The sequence below is a fragment of the Lottia gigantea genome, assembly GCF_000327385.1.
Source record: "Lottia gigantea unplaced genomic scaffold LOTGIsca_92, whole genome shotgun sequence".
Classification (NCBI taxonomy): Eukaryota; Metazoa; Mollusca; class Gastropoda; family Lottiidae; genus Lottia; species Lottia gigantea.
The window spans coordinates 1,181,983-1,202,355 of NW_008711014.1; the positions used below are offsets into that span (position 1 = coordinate 1,181,983).

Genomic DNA, 20,373 nt, shown 5'->3' on the forward strand with positions numbered 1-20,373 from the left:
TCCTACAGAGGGAGAATTCCTAATATATAAGACTGAAATCTATCCAGTTAAAGCCAATAATAAGTTTTAGACAACTCCCCTTATCCTAAAGAAGTTGTATATAAAAACAAAGCCCCTGTTGAACTTATACACTCATACTTGAAGTTGACTTCATGTTAAATGACTAAAATAATGTCCACATAAAATCAACCTTTATAAATCTGATGAGCTTAAAACATTCATTCTTACGTCTTATATGATACACAGTTCATCAGATTATAGCCACAGTGGGGATAAGACTTGAATTGGGAAGAGAAAATTTGGCCAGACTTCCCTTATAGCCTAAAGAAGTCATCTTTTCTCTTCAAACAATAGGTTTTTAAAATTGACTTGTATAAAAACACATTCACACATTTACAGGAAAAGTTCAACAGGCAGCATAAATAAACCCAATAGATTCTCAGATTCAAGTGTTCCGTACTCTAGGAAGTTTGTCGAGGAGCCCTGTTACTCTTCAGAGAGATTATGCTTTTTATCCTTTTAGTGGATAGGATCTTATATTGTAACCATGGGAAGATCCTGTTAAGAATGGGAAGAAGATTTGTAATTAACAGAATGTAACAACTAATATAATTATTCTCTTACTGTTTATTTTGAAAGCCTACGGTGCCTTATGCTTCTCTGGTGTCTTGTCTTGTTCTCTTAACAGTACCATGGGTTTAAATCTTAATCAAGATTTCTTCGCTGTGTCTACATTCAACATGGTTGAATTGTCATATATTATAACTTTATCATTCCTTCAGCTTTATTCCTATCATATATTGTAACATTATCATTCTTTCAGCTTTATTTTTATTATATATTATAACATTATCACTCCTTCAGCTTTATTCCTATCATATATTATAACATTATCATTCCTTCAGCTTTATTCTTATTATATATTATAACATTATCATTACTTCAGCTTTATTCCCATCATATATTATAACATTATCATTCCTTCAGCTTTATTCCTATCATGTATCATAACATTATCATTCCTTCAGCTTTATTTTTATTATATATTATAACATTATCATTCCTTCAGTTTTATTACTGTCATATATTGTAACATTATCATTCTTTCAGCTTTATTTTTATTATATATTATAACATTATCACTCCTTCAGCTTTATTCCTATCATATATTATAACATTATCATTCCTTCAGCTTTATTCTTATTATATATTATAACATTATCATTACTTCAGCTTTATTCCCATCATATATTATAACATTATCATTCCTTCAGCTTTATTCCTATCATATATTATAACATTATCATTCCTTCAGCTTTATTCCTATCATATATCATAACATTATCATTCCTTCAGCTTTATTTTTATTATATATTATAACATTATCATTCCTTCAGTTTTATTACTATCGTATATTATAACATTATCATTACTTCAGCTTTATTCCCATCATATATTATAACACTATCATTCCTTCAGCTTTATTTTTATTATATATTATAATATTATCATTACTTCAGCTTTATTACTATCATATATTATAACATTATCATTCCTTCAGCTTTATTTTTATTATATATTATAATATTATCATTCCTTCAGCTTTATTCCTATCATATATCATAACATTATCATTCCTTCAGCTTTATTTTTATTATATATTATAATATTATCATTCCTTCAGCTTTATTCCTATCATATATTATAACATTATCATTCCTTCAGCTTTATTCTTATTATATATTATAACATTATCATTCCTTCAGCTTTATTCCTATCATATATTATAACATTATCATTCCTTCAGCTTTATTCTTATTATATATTATAACATTATCATTACTTCAGCTTTATTCCCATCATATATTATAACATTATCATTCCTTCAGCTTTATTCTTATTAATTATTATAACATTATCATTCCTTCAGCTTTATTCCTATCATATATTATAACATTATCATTCCTTCAGCTTTATTCCTATCATGTATTATAACATTATCATTCCTTCAGTTTTATTACTATCATATATCATAACATTATCATTCCTTCAGCTTTATTCCTATCATATATCATAACATTATCATTCCTTCAGCTTTATTTTTATTATATATTATAATATTATCATTCCTTCAGCTTTATTCCTATCATATATTATAACATTATCATTCCTTCAGTTTTATTACTATCATATATCATAACATTATCATTCCTTCAGCTTTATTACTATCATATATTATAACATTATCATTCCTTCAGCTTTATTACTATCATATATTATAACATTATCATTCCTTCAGCTTTATTTTTATTATATATTATATTATCATTCCTTCAGCTTTATTCCTATCATATATTATAACATTATCATTCCTTCAGCTTTATTCCTATAATATATTGTAACATTATCATTCTTTCAGCTTTATTCCTATCATATATTATAACATTATCATTCTTTCAGTTTTATTACTATCATATATTATAACATTATCATTCTTTCAGTTTTATTACTATCATATATTATAACATTATCATTCTTTCAGCTTTATTTTTATTATATATTATAACATTATCATTCCTTCGGCTTTTTTTTTTATTAATTATTATAACATTATTATCCCTTCAGCTTTATTCCTATCATATATCATAACATTATCATTCCTTCAACTTTATTTTTATTAATTATTATAACATTATTATTCCTTCAGCTTTATTCCTATCATATATTATAACATTATCATTCCTTCAGCTTTATTACTATCATATATCATAACATTATCATTCCTTCAGTTTTATTACTATCATATATTATAACATTATCATTACTTCAGCTTTATTCCTATCATATATTATAACATTATCATTCCTTCATCTTAATTCCTATCATTATATCATAACATTATCATTCCTTCAGCTTTATTCCTATCATATATTATAACATTATCATTCCTTCAGCTTTATTCCTATCATATATCATAACATTATCATTCCTTCAGCTTTATTCCTATCATATATTATAACATTATCATTCCTTCAGTTTTATTCTTATTATATATTATAACATTATCATTCCTTCAGCTTTATTCTTATTATATATTATAACATTATCATTCCTTCAATTTTATTACTATCATACATTATAACATTATCATTCCTTCAGCTTTATGACTATCAAAATTTAAATTTTGACCTACCTCAGATGAAAACCAAACGATTCTTGCAAGTAGAGGAATTATGTTTCATGCTTCATAACTGGAATTTAAAAAAATGCAAAAATTAAGCAAAAAGACAAGGTACTCTAGTTAATTAAAGTCTATGCATTCTCAACAACAGTGTTGTTCAAATAATATTACCTAAAAACTTAGCTTAATGGATTTATTGGATTATATGTAGACACCAGGTAAGTCCACTGATGAAAATATAGTACTATATATTATGTACTCTTACTGGCCAGGTAGTATTCCTTTAACATATCACAGACTTTCATAAATAAAGGTATTTTAATACAATACAATTAAACCTAGTACCTTAAATCATGCTTGAGGGTGACTGCAGTTACAACAGTAGAACTTTGCCTTTTAAAAGAGTCTCATAACGGAATTCAAATACATATTAATATCAAATATTCTTTACCTTATATATGGTATTGGCATTTCATATTGCCACTATTCTTTCACAGCTTGTAATTGTAATCAAAGATTTTAGCTAAGATATCACTCTTATTAACACCTGTAAAACTGAAAGAAATACAAACAATGTTTATTATAAAATAGAATGATAAAACACCAATCTTCAGCCATCAAATGGAGATTTGGAAATTCAGAATTGAAACTATCCAAAATGGGACATTTGTTATTTAACATACATTGAATAGAGAAAGCCAATAGGGACAAGAAGAAGATGCTCTATTCATACAGAATTAAAAATGAACAAAAGCTTACCTACAAAATCTTGATTCAACAATTTTTTAAATCTGCTTCCAAGAAAACTTTCTGTTATGTTGCTAACAACAAGAAGAAGTGAACCCTGGGATGTCTGCAGTCACAATGTACATACAGTACAGGTGTAGAGACGTCTCTACCCTATACTGATTTTAGCTCACCCCCCAAACAATACAGGTGTATAGTAGTTTCTAGCCTATACTGATTTCTGCTCTCCCCCAAGCTGTGAATGTTCCCTTTGTTTAAGAAATTTTTTTTTAGAAATCTTTTAAACCCCTGAGCAAAATTTATCATGTGCCTTCTAACCCCTAAACAATATTCATCCTTAATCAAGAATTTAAAAACAACATGATGGTGAGGATTAATCAACTCTATAGATGCCTGCTCTTCATTATGGTTGGTATAACCCTTTCCCAAACCAAATCAGTCCTGAGTCCACCTTAAATCAAATGTGCTCACTGAGTAAAATTTATCTTTAAATTTCAAACTCTTGATTACAATACTTCATACCTAAACTGTTCTCTTAGTCTCCCAAATTTGAAAATTTTATTTTAAAATGAAATCCAACATAGATATTTCACCAAAATTTATCCAGAGTTCAACACTGTTGGCTTAGATTCATTACATTAATATTGATTTGAGCAAAAAATATTGATACAAAATCATTCCAATTACTAAAAAGTATATGACAGTAACTAATATTTTTGGTAGTTCAGAGACTATAAGATTCTTGTTACTGAAATATATGTAACAACTGCATACTGTCAAAACAGTTTTTACAGCACCAATAAGACACTTGTATTTATAGCATTCATATCTGCCCAAATATCTTACCTGGTAATTCAGTATGTGTTTTAATGATAAAAGATAGCTTGCAAGACAAGTTAACATATGCCAACTAGCAGTTGGAAATGATAACAGCGTTAATCTGGAATGGAAGGACAGACTGGGGAAAAGCAATTTTTTGTCCACATTTCCATGTGGGCTTATAATGTAGTATTTGTGGAATTGCAAGAACCACAGACATCTGACTGAATATTTGAAATGGTGCAAATCAATGATATCAGAATGTTAAGATAACTTTTATATTGTTCCTTTCTGATAAATATGTGTTATTTTGTCAGAATTTTTATTGTTTTTGATCATATACAGTTAATCAAACCATGTTATGTTTGGTTAATAAAGCATAAATTCAGAGATAACAACTGATCATTAGTTCTACCCTTTGAACACGCTGTGTTTATCGATCAAATGTCAAATAGACTGAACTTCAAGTATGATATTTCTTATTTAACATAATTTTGAAATGGCTACTGCATGGGATACTAGGCAGAGCTGTAAATTAGGCATAGGCAGCTGCTTCTTCCCAAAATTATTTTGTTTCTACAGGAAGGTCAAATTTGAGGCCTGGCTTTGACAAATCCCTCCCCTCCCACTTTCAAATTTCTTATAATATAAGATAAATAAAGAATTGTCTCCCCTATTAAGTCTGCAGCATAACTTGGCCTCCATTACCTATTGATTCCTAGGAACTTCATGTTTGCAATATGTACTTCCCAGCTTCAGGGGACATAGACGGCCCCCAGAATTACTGCCTTCTCATGACTAATTTACAGTCTTGCTTGTGTATAGAACACATCTTGTAGCCCATAGAGCAGCCACTTGTGTTCAAAGGGTTAATAATAAATAATATTGCCTTTTTTTATCATCATTATTAGTTTTATTTACATTATTCACAGTTTATTATTCAATATAAATTATATAGGTTGTTATTTCTAGCAGCAAAAAACCCTAAAAATATAGAGCAAATAAATAGAAAACTGCTCAGCTATATAGACAAGATTTCAAATATAACTTAATCCAATAAAATCACCTTTTGTTATCGGATTAACTTAATCCAAACCCTCATTGCTTAGGAGGCAGAATTTACCCGAGGGAAAACTAGTGCATTCCTTCCAGAGATATAGATCCTTTAAAACAGATTGATATCTACACTGTTCTAGCATCAGTTTGCACTTATCATATAGATTAAGGAAAATTACACATGAAATATCATAGAAGATAAAAAAAATTAGTGAAAAAGGGGAGCATTCTGAAAAGACAATGTACTTTCAAGAAAAGGGAAGAAGGGGACTTATTTTTTCTACCTACTTTAAACCAATACCCAACTATAATAATATAAGTCATGCAATCTAACAAAGGTGACATTTTAGTTTGTACTTTTAACGTACAAGCTATAGTATTATATACTCTGGTGCATACAGGTAATATACTGTATATTTCTGTTTTTAGTATGCATTTTTAGCGAGGTGAACCAATTCAATAATTAAAATTTTGATTTTTGCCATCTTCTTTAGACTGGCATTAGAAATATCAAACATTTCTTAAAATCAAAGTCCAAATACCCCTTGAATTTAAGAAAAAGTGTTCAGTCATTATAAATATTTTAGAGATATACGCACTTTTCTTGATGAAATTTAACCAATATGTCAGAATATTTGAAATGTCCAGCCATTCCTAGAGGCTAATTTACTATCCTTGCATGCTATATTTATTCTAGCTTGATTTATCCATACAAGCTAGCATAGGATTCTATTATATCTATAGGTAGGTAGATGACAAGTTAACGTTCGCTTCCAGCGGATGCTGATATCTATACCGACATGCCACAATATATATCCCAGCATGCCATGCCATTATATATCCAAGCATGCCATGCCATTATATATATCCCAGCATGTCCAGATACATATCCCAGCATGCCATGCCCAGATACATATCCCAGCATGCCATGCCATTATATATACCCCAGCATGCCATGCTACAATATATATCCCAGCATGCCATTATATATATCCCAACATGCCACTCTATTATATGTAAATTAGTACAATAGCGAAGATGAGAAGCCAGACAATATTAATCAAGCAGAGTTGGGACAAAAACAGGAATTCAAAGTCTAAGTCTGGAATTTCTTCAGAGAGAAATATGAGGTCTTGTTTCTATGAAAATTGTGGAAATATTTCCCCAGCAAATATTGCGATATTTGATTCAATAAAATTAAAAATGTCTAACAGTATATTTCTAAAGGTCCCGAGGCCACTGAGAGATGTCTATATATTTTTAGATTTTGTAGGAAATATTGTTTCCCAGATCCCAAATATTTAACTTCTAAAGGAGTAATTTTGTGATGCGATACTGGTTAAAGTGAGCCCTAAACAGTAGGACCATGAACCACAGCAGTATCAGTGTTTTTTGCCCAAATCAGCATAGAACCAGCTATATATGGTAAAAATTTCTCTCAAAGAGATCCAGACTAATACTTTAAGGGTTTTAGAATTCCGTTTTTGTCTGTAGATATTTGATGCTAAAATTCAAAATAAATGATAGGAAATAATGAAAATAAAAAATACAACAATGAACTACATCTAGGCTAATAATTATGGTGCCAAATTTGGATTTTTGATAATTTTTTTATTTTAAATTAAATTCACACTCAATCTCACCTTCGCCATTATTATCAATTTCGTTTCAATGGATTTTTTAGTTTTCCCAATGCCGACTTTATCCTATATAAGAAATAAGAGCAAAAAATACAATTTCCAAGTTTTAATCAAGTGGTTTTCTAAGTCTACATTTTATACAGGAAGTGATGTCATCATAAAATGGCTATGTCCATGACATTATTTTTTTTCATATTAAAGATGGGTCCCCAAACGTGCGTTCAAGTATAAATATATATAGTTATTGGATGACTATTAATAATTAGACCGAGAAGATGCATTAAGGGTGAAGAAAAAATATCAAATTGTCTAGCGAAATAAGACCTGAACATCTGGTCTTTTAGTCACTTAAGAAACAATGATCCAGTCTTTCAAGTCTTTGAGAAGACAGCTAGGGTCTCATCTTTAAAGCAAGGATGTTAATTTGATTAAATTTGTTACTACTGTCACATTGCATCTAACAGTAATTTTTGTCTTAAGTTTTGACAATGGAAACTTGACAATTTTTGTTGTGCTTTCTTAATAAAATTTTGAATGTTGGAAACTATGTGCTTAAATCATCCATCTGTAACAATCCAAACAAACATCCCTGAAACGTGTACTGGAAAATAGCCATTTTACGATAGAAAATTTGGTAAAAAAAATTAAAAGTTATTTAAAGTTAATAACTAATAAGGTCAGAGCTATGCAATATTAAAATCATTAGATCACAATAATACAATAACTACTATACAAAGTATACTGGACAATTTGGAAATGTCAAGGATCATGTTATCCTTTGACCAATCATAATCTTGGATGAAATATTTGAATTTTTTTTGATATTTTCATATTTTTTTGTTAAGTACATGTCGATATGACTTATTGTGATTAACCAATAGCAACTTATTGATTTTTGTAATTTAAGTTAAATATTTTCTCCTGATTTCCAAATTCTCCGGAAAAAAAAAAAAAAGTTTGAGAAAAGTTATATGTGTATGCAGTCGCATGCTGAGAGATAATATATTATATGATGTCAAGATATACGATGCCTCAAAAGTTCCTGAAATTAGACGAATACAGACTGACGGGCTATGTCAAAATAGAGGCGGAAAACAACAGTAGAATCAGTTGATTTCAATAGGCACAAGTATAGTAGAGGTCCAAAGCATTTATATACAGAAGGTAATTTGGGGAAAAATGATAATATATGGCATATGAAAGCATATTAAGCTTAATGGTGCATTTTAAGGGGGAAAGGTTTGCATGGGAATAATGCCAACACCAACATAGTGCTATAAAGCATACAGGAGACAAAATGAAAGTAGAAAAAATGCTACTAAAAATAACAACTTTTAGAAGTGTCCTGATCAACTGTAAACAATGTCTGACAAAATTGTATTAAAAATATTTTGAACAATATACATGATTTATCTTGTATACTGTTGATCAGCTTTTTAATTAAAAATAGTTCTTTATTTAAATTAACAATGTCCTAATATTAGCTAGCGTTAATTTAGCTGTAGATGAGGGGGTCGATTCTGTGTCCCAGGAAAAACGCTCTGTTTATATTTGCTGTTTTTAGTAGCGATAGCAGGCGACCTTGACCTTTTAGGAAGACTGGTAGTTGATGTATCCATGGCTTCTGGTCCATCTCTATGGATACCATTAGAATTAGGAATCACAAATCCTTCCACCATATTACTTTGTGAAGGACTGAAATGTAAACAGATCAACTTTTTTACTTTGCCTTAAACAATATCCAAAATTTTTTCTGACATCTTTTTAACCCTGTGTGACTGGTAATTAGATAATTCACATAATAGCATCATATGCTTAAGTTATATTACTTGGAGATCAGGGTATGTATGATCAACACATTATTTTCTTGGTTATATCAAACAAGTATTGGTCATAGTTTAATCTCATTAAGGATTGAATTCTGGAACCTCAGGTCAAGGAAGTACTTCAAAATTCACCTAAGTTTCAAACCAGATACACATATTTAGATACCAGTATCAATTACAAGGTATATTCAACTTACCTTAAAGGTGCTCGTAAACTTGAACCTGTAAATTTACGTGGGGAACGAGGTTCTTTTTCTGAGATCCATGGTTTATTCATTTCCATTAAAACTGAAGGTGCAACATAAGTAAAACCCTGAAATATTTGAATAATAGAGTTTTACAACCTGTTTTTTTTTTTTATCTCACTGTTACTTTCGAACATGCCATTAGCCTAAGGCTCAAAATTTCAGCTCCACTAAAATTAAAGCCTTTAGTATAGAGGAAGCGCATGCTCTCTTCTCTAGAACACCTGATGCCACTCTAACTCAGAATTCCTCTACCACTCAAAGTGTTAAAATAGCTAATAATGTCTTTTCAGCCTTTTGCCAAGGTCATTTAAAGTGAGGAATATTTTAAGCCCCTTTATATGGTTGATTTTATAAACTCAGCATCATACAGCCCTGTTTATAACATTGATATTTTTAATAATACTTACAACAAAGACTTGATTTGCACTCTCACTAAGAATATTATCATCAGGTGAATCAACTGGTGTCTGTCGTGTAAACTTCGTATCAAATTGACTCACATCTTCTTCACTTGTCTACAAAATACAGAGAAAATAGTCTTAAAGAAAAGAGATTATTTAAAAGCAAATGATATTTTATATTTAAATAAAAGAAATCACATTCAAGACACCAAAATGCACTCAAATACCACCAAAAAATAAGCAATACACTTCTCTCAAATAAACGAGCAAATGTAGTATTTAAAAATTATCTTGATTTGATTGATTTGAAATTTGTCTAAAAGATCTGAGTAAACTAGTTAAACATATTGTTTTATTCTGACTAAATTAACAAACGTACCACATTAGGTTTAAAAGGAGGATCAACTCGTCTAGAAGCTAATTCATTCCAATCTGTATTACGGAAAAATGAGTGACTCTAAAAAAATATAACATCGAACGTAATAAATTGAATACAACTCAGATAAAAATATATCATTTCATAAGACAATTCCATGTTGTTCAAGGGGAAGTTGAAAAGATACTTTTTTACATGTAGATATGTTAATAGTATTCATAGGTAGCTCAATTCTATAGAGTGTGGTATAATTGAATACATTACATTATGTTATTAGTGAATTCTTACCTTAATTGGTTTAGCATCTTCTGCTCCTCCTCCTAATCTTTCACTTGGATATTTACGTAGTAGCTGTAATAAAGAATAAACATTGAAAATTTCTATTAGCAAATGATCTTAGATTTTTCGTTCAAAAAGGGGCATCAGTATATTATAAAAATTTTCACAGAAATTGTAAAACACATCACCAACTTTCCGTTTTATCACATATTATGAGGAATTTGTATCACAGCATCTAATGAACAAAATGAGTACAACTCACTATCAACTGAGCTATCTTACAGCAGACATTTCCAATTCACAAAGGAAGTAAAATTAAGAAACAAAATAAAGTGTATACTTACTCGTTTTATCAGTGCTCTAGCCTCATGTGTTAAATACGGAGGTAAATTTAATTTGGCCTTTAATATCTGAAGAAAAATAAATGTTTATGGTGAAGGTATACTTTGGATGAAAATAGTAAATTACAGTATATGTGCTGACAAAACAAAATGCTTATTATCATCAATTACCACAAGTAAATTACTTGTATATATATTATCCTTGAATAACATTTAGAAGTAGATAGAACATTATAAATAAAACACTATTATGGATATACTACTCCTCTTTAATTTAAGCAACGTTTCAATTCGCATACAAGAATCTTTTTCAAGCAATAAAATACACAAAGTACATATATCATCTCAATTCTTCAGCATTTTGCCCCATCTTATCTTTTTTGATTAAAGCTCATCTCAAGCTGTCTAAAGGCGTTTCTGATAAACAATCCTCATCAGAACAGTTATTTTTATACACTTTATTATTAAACCTAATTCTCACCTTATCTATAGTTTTCTTTCTGTTTTCAGCTGTAAATGGAGGCTAGAAAATAAAAATCATACTTATAACTTAAAAATTGTCCAGAAATGAGGCATTGTTAATATTAATTAGATACTTGAGTCCTGTTTCGATCATGTTAAAATTTGGTAAACATCTGTAATGTCACTGTTTATGATAATTGTTTAGTACAGAAATGACCTTTTAAGGAAAGCCACCCCATGTCATAGGTTAAAATCTAGAAGAACAAAATATCCTGTATTGATACAAAGGGGTTGTTGTTTGCCTTACAGACAGGGAGAAAACTCAGAATACAAGCAACTAGCTTCACCACCTCTACAAACTAATACTGTAGTGAACAATATAAGAGTAACTTACAGCGCCTGTTAACATATCATACATTAATGCCCCTAGACTCCACCAATCTACAGCTTTACCATGGCCACTACGAGTTAATATCTCTGGAGCCCTATAACAGATATCAATTACAACCATACACTGTACAGGTTGTTTAACGGTATAAACATCAATACTAATACATAATTACAGTCAGACATACCAGAAATCCTATCAGGCGTGGTTGGCATTATTTTGCTAATGCATGCAGAAATTTATATTCATTTGTGAAACATCTGTACATGGTTAAATGATGCTAAAATTATCATGAAATAGTACAACATTAAGGCTTACATCAGAGCTTTTTTGTTTATCTTGACTGAAATCCAGTAGAGCCTCACAAGACTAGCAAATACATCTTTAATATACAATGTAGATACTTACATATATTCTATGGTACCACAGAAAGTGTGTGTCACTATGCCCTCATTGATAGATTCTTTACATAATCCAAAATCTGTTAACTTCACATGACCTGAAAAAAACAACAATTATTAAGCCATAAATAGGATTTTATAACTGAATGTTCTGAACCATATTTGGCAATAAAAGATTTTGAAGTTATAATTTCAAGAAGGAATATTATAAGTCTTTGGTTTGTCATTCAGGAGAGCCAGCTGTACAGGCTGTTTCCAGACCACAAGTAACACAAAATTAAGATGTAGTCTTAATAAACTAGCATTTAAGGGTAAAAATAAACCTCAATGCTTACTGAAGGAATCTTCACTTTGTTAAGCGTATACAAACTTTGTCTTGGTAATAGATGCAGTTAGTTATAGCTTGACATTGAGAGATGATTGAAGGTGGTTGTTTAATAAGCTGTCGTGCATACATTATGTTATTTTGAAGTAATTCTGGCACTCAAGGTACTTCAGACTGTACAATCAATAGATAAAGTATAATATTCTTACCCTGAGCATCTAGTAAAATATTTTCAGGTTTCAAGTCTCTATATATAATACCTTGTCCATGTAAATGTTCTATAGCTAATGTAATTTCAGATAAATAAAAACTGAAATAGAAAATAATAACTATATCAAGTAGGTCTAGCATTAATACCTGAGGGAGAATACAATAACAGCATGGAAATTAAAACTGTTATTATACTGTTTAAATGAGAAATAAGATAAATGAGAAACAATATTTCAATATAAACTAGTCTAGTATACCAATTTTATTGTTTTATCTTATGTCTTTTTTTGTTTTAAATTGTACACAGAGCAGCATCTTCAGACAAGGACAGATTAAGATGCCAATTTCTGTTCCAAACAATCATATTTTGAAAATTACATTTATTGAATTGTATATGGACCGAGTTACATAGAACTATAACTGATATATTGTAAAGTGAATTTAATCTAGATATATAAAATCTTACCTGGCGGTGTCCTCCATAAATATACCTTCTCTCTCGAGTTGCATAAATAACTCTCCACCAGGGAGGTACTCTAATATCAAATATAATTTACCACCAGTTTGAAATGCATACATCAGATCAACAATAAATGGATGCTGAAAAGAATAAAACAAACTTTGAAATCAGGGCTGTTGATTGATTTTTGTTGCGGGTCGACATTTGTAAAAGTATTAGAACAAGATCAAATGTCAAAAGGCTAGATCTAATATAACTAATGAAAAGGTAATATCAATTTTTTGCTGTGAGCATTTTATGAGATATCAGTGTAATACTGTGTGTTCTATTGCTTCAGGCTATCAATAACATTTCCATGAAAATAGACTGACAAAAAAAAGTGCTGACAATAGACTTTTGTGTTTCACTAGCAGGCTGGTAGTTAGACTTAGTCAAAGTGATCTGAGCTAAACATTTTTTCCTAAATTGAGACACAAATTGTTCATAAGACTTTTCTTTATATAAAAGTTTTAAAATTCCAAAACTTTTCACCAAATTTGTTCAATGACAGAACAGGTCAAAAGATCTAATGACATTGGACATATGTCAATGTGCTATTTCTCCTTTTAACAAGCTTACAGTTGACTTTAATCCTTGACTAATGAATTATTTTGCTTAAATTTTTGCCCATGATGAAATGATTATAATTACTTACCTTCACAGCCTCTAATATATTTCTCTCAGCTCTAGTATGAGCAGTGTCTTTGGCATTTCTAGCTATAGTAGCCTACAATAATACAACATATGTTGTTAAAAATATATGTACAACATACATCAAGAATCCAAATCTAGATAAATATCAATCTAACCCAATAGCAAGCTGCATTAGCATTACATTAATTCAAAACTTAAGCTTATAGTACACTGTATATATATCAATTTTCACATTTTTTTAATTGAAGTCATAATTAAGAATATTAGATCCTTAGGGACTGATGAGACCTTCTTACCTTCTTCAAAACTTTCATGGCAAAAATTTTGTTGGCATCTTGACCAGAGATTTTTCTTACTTGAAAAACCTGAAAATTTAAGAAAAAAATAAGTAAAACTCAATCAAAACCATCATGGCCAGTGTCTAAAAAGTTCCCATTCTAATTTCAGTATTCAACAAATCTATATCAACATCTCCAAAACATACCCTAACACTGATTTCAAATTTAATTTGAGCTTAAAAAAGAAGTAAGAGAAGGGTAATGGGATCTTAATCAACCAAGCATCATTGATTGTTCACCTTTCTTATTGCCAAAAGACAAACTTTATTGACCAATAAAGTAGTGTTCCATGCTTACTCTTTTTGAACACTTGATGGTACTTCTCTTTGGTACTTTTACTCTCTATTTTACAATACTTTGGATGAGATTTTGATTAATAGAATTGCCTTGCACTCTTGCTTGTATGGATATTCATTCTTCTTAATTGTTGTTCCCTGTGATTCCTTTCCAAATTCCAATCACATGCAAAAAGCCTAAAAATAATAAGCTCATGATTGAACTTACCTTTCCATATCCTCCTTTACCTAACACTTTGAGAAGCTCAAAATCTTGTGGTCCAGCCTTCAGTTCTCCTGGATTTACTGTCTGCTCTGTTAATTCAAGAGTTTCCATTTCAGGGTCACTGAAACATACAACATCAAAATAACAGATTACAACAAAACCCAGATTAAAGTTGAGATAATTTCCATCGATAAGTGTTTAGGTCATTTGATTGGCTAATTCATTTCAAATTAAGTTTCATTGACCAATCAGATATTGTAATTCTTAAAAACCTATCTTATTTAAGTAAATTTTTGAGCTTTATGAAAATAAGAGAATACCCCTTTCTGGCTTGTGTTATTTAGTGCACAGGAAAGGGTAGAGATTCATCTACAATTTTATTTGAAGCAATAGCAATAAGTCTAATAAGAAAATTGTTTTCTTAAACTTTCATCAAAAAGAATCTCAAATTCAACTACATGTATTTAGCTTCAAACTGAACTTTTTACGGGTTGAACATCTTAATTTAAATACACATATCTAGGGTTTATAAAATGTTGCAATAGGAAAATATACACAATAAACGCAATAGACTATATCAGATGTTTTTTAAAAGTCAAAGTGAATATACTGTTGACATGAGAGATAGAATACTTTTTATATTCAGGAATTTTATCAACTGGTTCATTATTATCATATATCAATCTTATTTGTATTATAATATATATATATATCAGCTAGTCATGTTTATATTTTGAAGCCATTGTATTTTACTGATAGTGATGTGACTTATGTGAGCATAAAAGCATTGGTCATGGATGACACATAGACAATTCAAAAGTAGCAATAGAAACAGTATTGAAATTTGAAACATTTGACACTCGCTTATATTCTGTTCCAGCAATTGACTCAATAACATGTGGTAATGGTATTTTAGCTGTCAATGGTTTTTTCTCACTATCTAACTTATCTGTGATAATATTCTAAAAGACAAACTGAACTAGAAAAGTGTAGTACTGTATTTTGGTTTGAGGATGAAGAATTAATATAACAATTCAACTTACTTTTCATAAGAAAACCCTGTACTGCTTCCCTGAAAATAGACAACAAAAACTTGAAAGAAACTTGAAAGATAGTCAGACATGCAAGGTAACATACAATCATCTTGAACTAGAAGTGAAGTTTATCATATCAACTTCTAACTTGAATAACCATCATTACTAAAAGTAAAGGGTATATTGGAATGTTAATGTAAAGAGTTGAAAATGAACTAAGTGGTCAATAAATATTGTAAATCAAAACTGTTTTTCAAATACAATGTATTATAACAAATCAAGTTCTCCAAGTAAGGATTACTGGCTCTATTGATATTAATGGGGAAAAAATACAAAATGAACAACACCCATATATTTGTTGGCCACGACCTGGAGAGAGTATTTAATCAAATCTTTTTTTTTTATGAAGCTATGAAGAATGTAGAACATTTTAGAAGATATTTAACTAATATCATTTGTATAATTATATGTGTGAAAGCAAAACTGGTGATATAACCTTATTTAGTCTGACGGCCAAACAAATATCCAGGGAAAGATCATTACCAAGACTTGTGTCAAGGATCAGCTGATAGATAGGATCCTGAAATTCTTACTGTTAACATTGAAAAGTACAGTTGATCTGTTTTACCATTCTTTATGATTAATAGAATGGTAAAATGCCAAGTACAAGCACTTTAACAACTCACCGTTTCATAATCTGAATCAAAATCAGAAGAATAGGTTGATTCTGTTTCTGTATCAGATAAATCTAACTTAAATATTTCATCTTCTAAACCTATACTATCTCTTCCATACATTTTAATATTTTATAAATACTCCTATATACTAGTGTTTATAATATTCCTTTAATACCTTCATTTCTTATTCCTTCTCTTAAACACTTCAATATATTCCCAGATCCTTTTTCACGACAATATCAGTTTATGTTTCAAAAGCACTTTAATTTACTTCTAATTCCTCTTATTAAAAACACTTTAAAAATAATCCTACCAAGTCCTTTTTATATAACAGTCAAAGTTATTTCAAAATTCCTAATCCCTAGGTCAATTTCTTAATACCTTTCTGAAAAAAATAAAAAGTTTAATTCTTTACAAGAGCACAAATAAATTTTGAATTCCTTTTCTCTGTCTAAGTTCTCGCAGATTTTATTTTCTGTTGCGGAGTTTTAATAATCATATTGTCAAATTAATTACAAATATTTTTTCCGACTGTGTCTGCCTCTCAACTCAATGAAATCAATTGAACAATGAAACATCAAATAAAGTAAGAGCAATCAAGATAATGAAAAGTAGGTCTTTTTATCTGACCTTGGGACTGGCTGTCAGTTTCACCATTCAAAATCTTTGTCACAAGACAATTTCATTCACGTAACTTCAAACTTCAATTTTTCGCCAAATACTTTTTCGTAACATTCACAGAAATATCAAAGCAATCGTAGAAATTTTGACTCTAATCACAATACCAATTTCGTCTCTATCAGTTATATTCTTTCAGATAAACTACTGTATAAGTACTCCTTTTCAGCCTATTTTTGCAGCTTCATGTCGTTAAATACTTTCCATAGACGTAATTCTATCCAGTCTTAGATGTTAATATTCCTGTAGACCATCAAACTCTGGATGAAACAGGCAAATTGTCTCCTTTTATTTATCAGTTCAGATCTATATTTAATAATTATGTGCATTTCTTTAATTAGAATTGGTAATTTCACTGTTATCCCAGAGAAATAGGAATTTCTGTTATATGAATAAATTTCCTGAAGTTTATCTATTTATCTAATAGATATGACATTGGCACTCTATTAAACTATCTATTATATTCCTAATACAGATGTGTGAGTTCACAAACTGTTTTTTTAATATGATATCTTCCTTCTATATACCTAGGACTTATACTTAAAAATACAGCTTACATAAGAATATGAATGTTCAATGAACAATAGAGTATAATTACTAGAAAATCACTTGATCATCTGGTATTCATAGTCCACTGGTATTTAACTGATAAATAATAAGCTAGGCTGGTAAAAAGGTGGTTTAAGGTCTATATGGTCAGTTGTTATCTTATCATACTGTCTTGGTTTAAAATATAATATATCAACTGATATTATATAATTTATTATAAGACTATATTCTAGTGCTTATATAGCTTAAATTTCATACAGATGGCTCAGTTCACAAAATATTGCACTCGTTTGTGTAATCTATGAATTTATGTACCAGTATGTATATTTTGTAAACAAATTTTGCACAAGCTTAATAATATTATGTTGTTCACTTCACACAATGCTGAATCATATCTGGTAATGAATTATGAATATTCAATTAACATCCCACAGCTGGTTTATTTCACAATATTTTGAATAAGTTTCAAAAGTCCAAGTTGCAGAATTTTAAATAATGTTTCCAAAGCTGCCTTATTTTGTCTTCAAGCCATAATAGTTCTGTTGTTTTTTATCGCTTGCTTGCAATTGTAACAACAAAACTCCATTCAGTCTTTCTGATGCTTAATGCTGCTAACATAATCCTGTACAATCTATTAATAATACATAGCTTATTTCACACTTGTACATTGCATCTTCTATTACTACTTGTTTATTATTTCAATCACATTGAACTTGGTACGTAAACACTAGCTAAAAATGAGATTAAAAATTCATATCTGAACACAATGATTGATTATTTTACTAACTACATTTCACATGAAAAATTTAACATTTAATATTTCTTAATCTGTATTCCTAATTCTGCGAAGATTAAGTTAAATCCCTTTTTAAACCTGTCAGCATTATATCATAACATAGAACATATAATATTATAATTCTATGATCATAAGGAGACTCAATTCAGTAGCAGTTAGTTGTCAGCCTTCTTTTCATTTCAATAACCATCTGTTTGCCCAAGAGTTACACCTCTCCTTCATATTTAAATATAGATATTGGGAGCAAGGACAAGTATCTTATCACATTTCTATTTGATATCCTAAAACTTCTCTGTTCAATCCTTTTCATTTGTTGACAATTCAGTCTATTTTTAACGCAAGGTAAATATTTTGCAAAGTGCACTATAATAGACACTGACACCAGCTGATGAGTATTATATCACAGAAGCCCGGTCTGAAAATACTTGTCCCATATAGAATTGAAATTAGGAGTTAGACATGTTATTTTCTAACTATCATCGTTATCCAAAAAGCTTTGTATGTCTAGTTGGATTTTATCCAAACAACCTCTTTCAAACCAATCAGTAACCTACCTGCATTCCTGTAACATTCACGAGTTTATGCATTTGTTTATATTTACAAAGGTTGGTTTATCTGCTAAAGGGAAACTCGGTATAAAAATAACGCAATAGTTTCAGATGCATTAAAGAGATGATGTTTTACTACATTCTATACTGAAAAACGAAAATGAGCAAAGATCCATTTATAGTTTATTTCGCTGAATGTTTAAAGAGGCCATTGTAGAGACTCTAACTGAAGTGGCTATATTAAAAATAAAAGCTAATTTAGGTATAATGTTTATAATTAGACTGAAAAAGTTAAAAAACAAAAGGTATTTTAAAGTTGTATTAAGTAATATTGTAATCAGAAACAAACATTGATATATTATCCAATTCAAACACTGGTTATCAGAATGATCCTATATCAACTGTAAGCTAACTAGTAACAAGTATATTAGTAATGTATACTAGAATAAATTACTATAGATAGTCAACTTTCTCTATTACTGATCTTTACATGACCATGTTCCAAATTGGTGGTAGTAGTAGTTGGGATTACAAGCGAAAACCATGAGATTTCATGTGATGCTTCAAGAACAAGTGAAAAGGTTGAGATTAAGGTAGTTGAAAAGCAACAAGTTACATGTACTATTCAACAGAAGGCACTGGCACAGAATTAGATAACAGTGTTTTATCATAGTGGATTCAGTTCTAAATCATCTGTTTAACGACACCTGGTATTGACTTTGAATATAAGGATTTTTTGTGATCACGTATTTGTTTAGTATGAAATAAGAGAAATGTGATATGAATATATTCCACATAGTTAATAATGTTTATTTCAAATCTTATTTGAGAAGCTTAGGTGAAGGTCATATTTTATATGCTCCATATCAACTCTGAAATTCTATTTTGAGAGTTCACATGGTTAATAATATATATTTCAATGTTATTTGAGAAGTTTTTAATGTCATATTGTATGCTCCAAATCAACTCTGCAATTCTAAATATCAATTTTGTTTATCTCAATGTTATGTTATGTAGTAGCTTATATCAAGTATTAAAGGCTATAGATTTGAATAAATAAAAGGAAGTCATATAGTAGATGACACATGTTTTTACACTTTATAAAGTTTACATAACAATTCTAATTATACAATGATTGATCAAATGTTAAATTCAAAAAGCTTAAATAACAAAATGAATACTTGATTGATTTCAAATCAAATTCTTCTACTCAATGGTGTTATATTTCAATTCTTCATATTTTAAGCGTTTTTTGGGCGTTTTCTCAATTACTAAATCAAAGCCTCAGTATGAATCAATTTATTTAGGTTTTGAAATATTCCTTTGAAGATTTTCTTTATTAAACACTTTTTGGTGCTTTTCCTACAACTAGGCCACAGTGTGTACAGAGTAGATTTTG

The 20,373-nt window shown here is 29.5% G+C and overlaps 1 protein-coding gene across 1 annotated transcript; it reads right to left on the reverse strand.

Moving 5' to 3' along the window:
- Positions 1-9,462: 9,462 nt before the first annotated feature.
- LOTGIDRAFT_134650 (hypothetical protein) lies at positions 9,463-14,803 on the reverse strand (the record flags this gene model as incomplete). Its single annotated transcript, XM_009068681.1, has 13 exons — positions 9,463-9,582; positions 9,925-10,032; positions 10,298-10,375; positions 10,583-10,645; positions 10,918-10,983; positions 11,396-11,437; positions 11,771-11,861; positions 12,173-12,263; positions 12,700-12,800; positions 13,167-13,300; positions 13,855-13,926; positions 14,150-14,218; positions 14,696-14,803. 13 exons carry the CDS (start codon positions 14,801-14,803, stop codon positions 9,463-9,465), a joined length of 1,143 nt encoding a protein of 380 aa, XP_009066929.1.
- Positions 14,804-20,373: the final 5,570 nt, after the last annotated feature.